The 5,828-nt window shown below is 35.7% G+C and overlaps 1 protein-coding gene across 1 annotated transcript in view; it reads right to left on the minus strand.

Moving 5' to 3' along the window:
* Nucleotides 1-5,828, minus strand: part of FRY (FRY microtubule binding protein) — a 409,004-nt gene that overhangs the window by 62,438 nt on the left and 340,738 nt on the right. Inside the window, exons 52-54 of the mRNA XM_015570438.1 lie at nt 3,291-3,491; nt 2,568-2,729; nt 13-73 (exon numbers count right to left, since the gene is read on the minus strand). Coding sequence (XP_015425924.1) covers nt 13-73; nt 2,568-2,729; nt 3,291-3,491 — 424 coding nt within the window. The remainder of the gene's footprint in view (nt 1-12; nt 74-2,567; nt 2,730-3,290; nt 3,492-5,828) is intronic.

Here is a 5,828-nt window from a genome sequence, read left to right on the forward strand (position 1 = left end):
TGGGAGTTCAGATGGAAGTAGAAAGATCATCTTCATGTATGGTGGTCTCCTCCTCCTCCTGTACAGCTTCAGCCTGGAAAATGAAGAGAGAAAAGACCCCCCCAATATATAAAAATATATGGGAAAGTCTGTTCAACTGAAGGAAAAGAGCTGAAATCCTGACAGTGACAGAAGTTGGGGGCATTTGTTTTCTAGTTATAATGTCATCAATTTCTATAAGCAGACTCAGGATCTATCTGAAGTATTGTTCTTTTTTACTTTTCATTCTTCTTCACAATGGTTCTCAAAGAGGCTCTTGGGAGGTTACCATATTTGACTATGATTATGGAATACAGAGGTTAAAATTGGAAAGACCACAGTACCTCTGTTCTGACCTCCACATTTAATGAGGCAATTAAGTCTCACTGAGCTGCCACACTGACAGACCTTCCACACTGAAAACCCTTTGAGATCCACTGATGTATGAAGGGCTGTTTCCCCATTACTATAAAACGTAGAATGAGCGGCAAAATTAAAGGATTGCAGGGCAGGTAGAACTGGGATCAGGGAGGGGCAGGAAGAAGTCATAACAAGTAAAATGGAAAAAAAGCCATAGGACTGATTTTTCTTTATGAGAGGAAGGAAGACAACTGTGTTACAGACTAGAAGAGAAGAGAAATTACACATACATGCTTCAGTGAATCATTTCCTTAAAACAAACACAAAATCAGGGCAAAATAGAAATGTCTATAAATTAGAGCATTATCATAGACATTTTGCCACCAATTTAGTATTTTAAATTGAGGATTAATAGGGAAATTAAAAGGGGTGTTTAAAGATGTGTTAGGGAATTAGCATGTCTCATGTCTTTAAAAGAATTGCTCATAAATACTGGATTTTGGAGGCTTATCCATATCTGTTTCTTGCTGCTTTTTAAAACTGGAGTGGTGCCAATGAGACTGGCAATGGGTGACTGATCTGGGTTATTAGTGTACATAAACTTAATCTATTAGGGGAAACCTGAGTTCTTATAAAAATATCTTTTGTTTTCTCTTTGTAACATCATAGGTATATAAAACCTAGCAGAAACCAGATTATGTTAAACAGAGATAGCTTTCCAGAAATTAAACTCAATCTTACCTTGATAGAATTAGATGATACCTGTGTTTTCATAAAATATTATTTAGATAATGCTTTTCATGAGCAATTTATATAACTTAGCATTAAAAATAGATAAATACCTATTCCAAGAGTGAGAAATATCAAGTGCTAATAACTTCACACTTATTTTGTGATGTCCTTTCCATGAAATTTAATTTCTTAATTTTAGGATTCTGGAGTTTTAATGTCAGATAAATTTCCTTTCTGGCCCCCTTTTTGGCTAAAAAAGGGCTCTACTAACTCTAAGAATCCTTGATCATAGTCCCTTTGCAATGGGGCAATCTTAGAAATAATTTTTCTTTAAGCTTCAATATTTTCAGGTTATACAATTTGGTTGGTTGTTCTTGGTTTAAAGTATGTGAGATTTTCCTAGATCTCAGATCTATTTTTAGTGAACAATACAAGAATACAGAATATTACATTTCCCCACATTATGACTTTTTTCCATTAGAAGTATTAGAAAGAATATACTTTTATAAATTTTTTCTTATTTTATTTTCTCTTTCAAACATATTATTATGACCAATATCAAGATAAAGACAACTTTATCTTAACAGGAATAGGTTATTTTGGTATGTCTAATATGAGAAAACAAAATTCTAATCTGAAGAGCACATACAGAATGTCCCACAAATATATATACACACACTTTAACAGCTGATAGGTCAATTTGAAAATGACATGTATTTTAATAAAAATGCCTTTATAATTATTCAAAGTGTGTGTACATTTTTGGGGACACCCTATATATGAACACAATGTGGGAATTAACAGTTTTACAAAGAGGATATTTTTTGGAAATTTTGATAAATAAGCTTTAAATTAAATATACATTGTTAGGTTTTTCTTTTAAGCTGACCATTTAAGTAAGAAAATGGTATTCATTACTTACATTTCTCCTCAGAGAGCCTGGCTAGGGCTGTTTGGGTGAATCTGTTTTGTTCATAACACTGAAAATTCTGACAGTATGCCAAAAGGCGGGGCTTGAATCAATGTACAAATTGTATAATTGGTTCCTACATAAGAAAAAATTTCCTCCAATACATGCACACACCCACACTTCAACAGCATATTGTTTTATAAAAGTCATGACAAAAAACAGCAGTTTCCCAGTCACAGTGATCTCAGACATATACCAGTTTGTTCTGCCAGTAATTAATCAGCTGTGTTCATGCTGAATGGAAAATGTTTCATTTCTAGAAGACCTCTTATCAAATCTCTTTCAACCAGTAAGAAGTGGCTGCTCAAGTTATGAGGGTAAAACAACTTAAAACATAGGCTTAGGTGCACAAACTCAATTACATAAAAAAGGAAGGAAGAAAAAGATGAAGGTAGATCCTCTACATGCAACCTGTAAGAATTCTCAGAAAATTGGAAGGACTTTTCATTTAAGAAAATTACAATCATAATTGCCAAAATCTCTTCACCTTGGAACCCTCAGAAATCTGAAGACTATTCATATCAGGCAAAGAAGAGTCAAAGCTAGCCATTCTAGTGCTAAAGGAATGAGAGTCAGCGGGGGTCATGTCACAGGCTGAAGTGAGCGATTCCACAGGGTTGACCTCCTCAGAAGGGGAGAGATTCATGATCTGTTGACAAAGCAAAGGAAAGAAAAATACAGTGTGATGTTTCCACAAAAGCTCTAATTCTTCTTTCCATAAGAGTGCAGACCATTGTATGAGCTAGTTGTTGGTTGATAGGTCCTGTTTCATGTACATAGTTCACTGTTATTGGAACTTAAAAATGGGAGCTGGTGACCTGGTGTGATGGCACAGCACTCTTAACACACAAATACCCACATCTACAGATAACCACGTCAAAATGTCTGTCTGTCATAGTTCCTAAAACTTCAGATATTTGAGGAATTTTTAAAAGGTTTCAGCATAATGCAAGCTCTTTGGGGAAAAGCTAGGCCCTAACAGATCTGATGGCATCCAGAGATTGTTAATAGCAAAACAAATACCCCAGCATTTGCTTCCATGTACAACTTACAAAGAAGAGGCCATTGAGATTCAGTTTGACACCACATGATGGTTCACATTTTAGTTTAGCAGCTCTGTAAGTTTCTTTAACTGCAACTGGAAACTGTGCTACTGCTTTAGTTCCAAAAACAAGTCTGCCAGTTCCTACAGTGGGAGAGCTTTACTTACGAGGTCTGAGTGCTCTAGGATTTGGCTGGTGGTCAGGTCCTCCTCCTCAGATGATTCATCAGAGTCCTCATGGTTCATTTTATTTAGGCTGGGAGAACTTCCTGAAAGCTGGTGCTCCTCCAGAAGCTGCATGTCACACTTGTCTAGGCTGTCCAGAGATCGTCTGCGTACTCCCCAGTTAAAGTTGTCCATACTCTCACCCTGCAATCATACCATAAGCTAGTTTTTTATGTCCAAATTTACTCACACCTTCACACATTCAACTAGTCATGACTTAGAAATAATATTTGCATTATGAACTCTCAAGCCCTCATGTCCTTTGGTACCAAACATTTGGTGACATGATGAGAAAAGTAGTGAAAGCATACTGTTTTCACCGTCATGTATATTATATCATAGGTAGACTGATTACATACTTTTGTATGGTGTGGTGGGTAATATTATGTTTTTTACAACTTGATTGGGGTACACTTAATAAATGATCTATTTCTAAAAATCTGTAGTAAAGACACCATTAAGAGTAAATTAACTTCAAAGGAGATGTGCCCCCAACCCTACTTTAGTACTGTTTTTAGAAGGAGCAAAAGTAGGAGCTATGCTTTTAGCATATTGCACATACTTCGGGTAACAAGGAGAAGAGCATTAGGCAAACATTTCAGCATTTTCACAGATAAAATGCAGTTAAGAAGATGGGAGAGCAGCTAGGAAACCCATCCAGTCATGCATGATGCAGAGGCCACAGCAGCAGGGCTTAACTTTTGCTTCTGGATCATTTTAAAAAACTGTCCCAACACAGAAAGTAGTTGTTTTCCTGGACCTGAAATGACTGACTTGGTACCAAGCATTATTGATAGCCTGTATATTTAAAATTTTTATTTCAATTTCAGTTGACATTCAATATTATTTTGTATTAGTTTCAGGTGCACAGTATAGTGGTTAGACAATCATATGCTTTATTAAGTGATTCCCCAATATTTCCAGTACCCACCTGGCACCATACATAGTTATTATAATGTCATTGACTATATTTCCTAGGCTGTACTTTACATCCCTCTGACTGTTTTGTAACTGCCAATTTGAACTTCTTAATCCCTTCGTCTTTTTCATTCAGCCCACCTCTCATCTGGCAATCCTCAATTTGTTCTCATATCTGAGTTTGTTTCTGTTATGTTTGTTCATTTGTTTTGTTTTTTAGATTCCACATGTAAGTAAAATCATATGGTATTTTTATTTATTTATTTTTATTTTTAAAAAGTATGCTTCTATTGAATTTTAGAGAGAGAGGACAGGAGAGGGTGAGTGAGATAGAATCATAAATGATAAGAGAATCATTGATCATTGCCTCCTGCATACTTCACACTGGGGATTGAGCCTGCAACCCAGGCATATGCCCTGATTGAGATTGAATTGTGACCGCCTGGTTCATAGGTCGATGCTCAACCACTGAGCCACCCCAGCTGGGTGAAATCATATGGTATTTGATTTATTTCTCTGTCTGACTTATTTCACTTAGCATAATACCCCTTAGGTCCATGCATGGTATTGTAAATTGTAAGATTTCATTGTGTCTTTTTATGGCTGAGTAAAATTCCATTGAATATATGTACTACATTTTCTTTTTTTTCATGATGTTATATTCATTTTATTTTTGATTAGGTGATAAGAATCCATGAAGCCACTTCCCCAAATAAAAGCCATATCCTTGACAATTACCTCTATGTAACTATATGGTTACTTTCACCCCATCCCATCCTCTGCACCCCTTCTCAATCAGGGACTTATAACCTGAGACCAATGTTCATCATTCCATTGCTTAATTTTCTTTTATTTCTTAAAATCTATGTGTATTTTTACAAAGCACATATATATTTTTTCTATGCACATATATAACTAGCGGACTGGTGCATAAAATTCATGCACAGGTAGGGTCCCTAGGCCTGGCCGGTGTTCAGGGCCAATCAGGCTTTCCTTCACTGGCTGCTGCCAGCTGCCTGCTGCCTGCTGGGGCCTTCCTGCATTCTGTGCTGCCCCCTGGTGGTCAGGAGATGTCATAGCAAGCAATAGAACTCCAGGTCTCTGGTCAAACTCCTGAGGGGACACTTTGCATATTAGCAATATATATATATATATATTCTCCATCAGAAGAAATTGAAATCATACCACATATAGTTTTTTTTGTTCTTAATAAAAAGTATAATCTCTTTTTTTAAAAAAAAAATTTATTTTTCTGTTTTATTTAGTTTTCTGTTACATACATGCTATTATTTAGGACTACTTAATAGTGGCAATTAGTAATATTTAACTTTAGTAGTAATTAAATAATATGTGTAAGAAAATATTTTATAAAGTATAATCTCTTGAACACATCTCTTTCTCATTAAAAAGGCTCTGAAGATATAAAATGTAATGCTTGCATAATATTCCATATTTTAGTTGGTCCATAATTTATTTATAATTTCCCCTTCCAGTTGGGCATTTAAAAAGGAATCATTATTGCTAAAAGTATTACATAGGTACTCCTTTCCCCGCCCCCCCCCA

Source organism: Myotis davidii, unplaced genomic scaffold (genome assembly GCF_000327345.1).
Source record: "Myotis davidii unplaced genomic scaffold, ASM32734v1 scaffold447, whole genome shotgun sequence".
NCBI lineage: Eukaryota > Metazoa > Chordata > Mammalia > Chiroptera > Vespertilionidae > Myotis > Myotis davidii.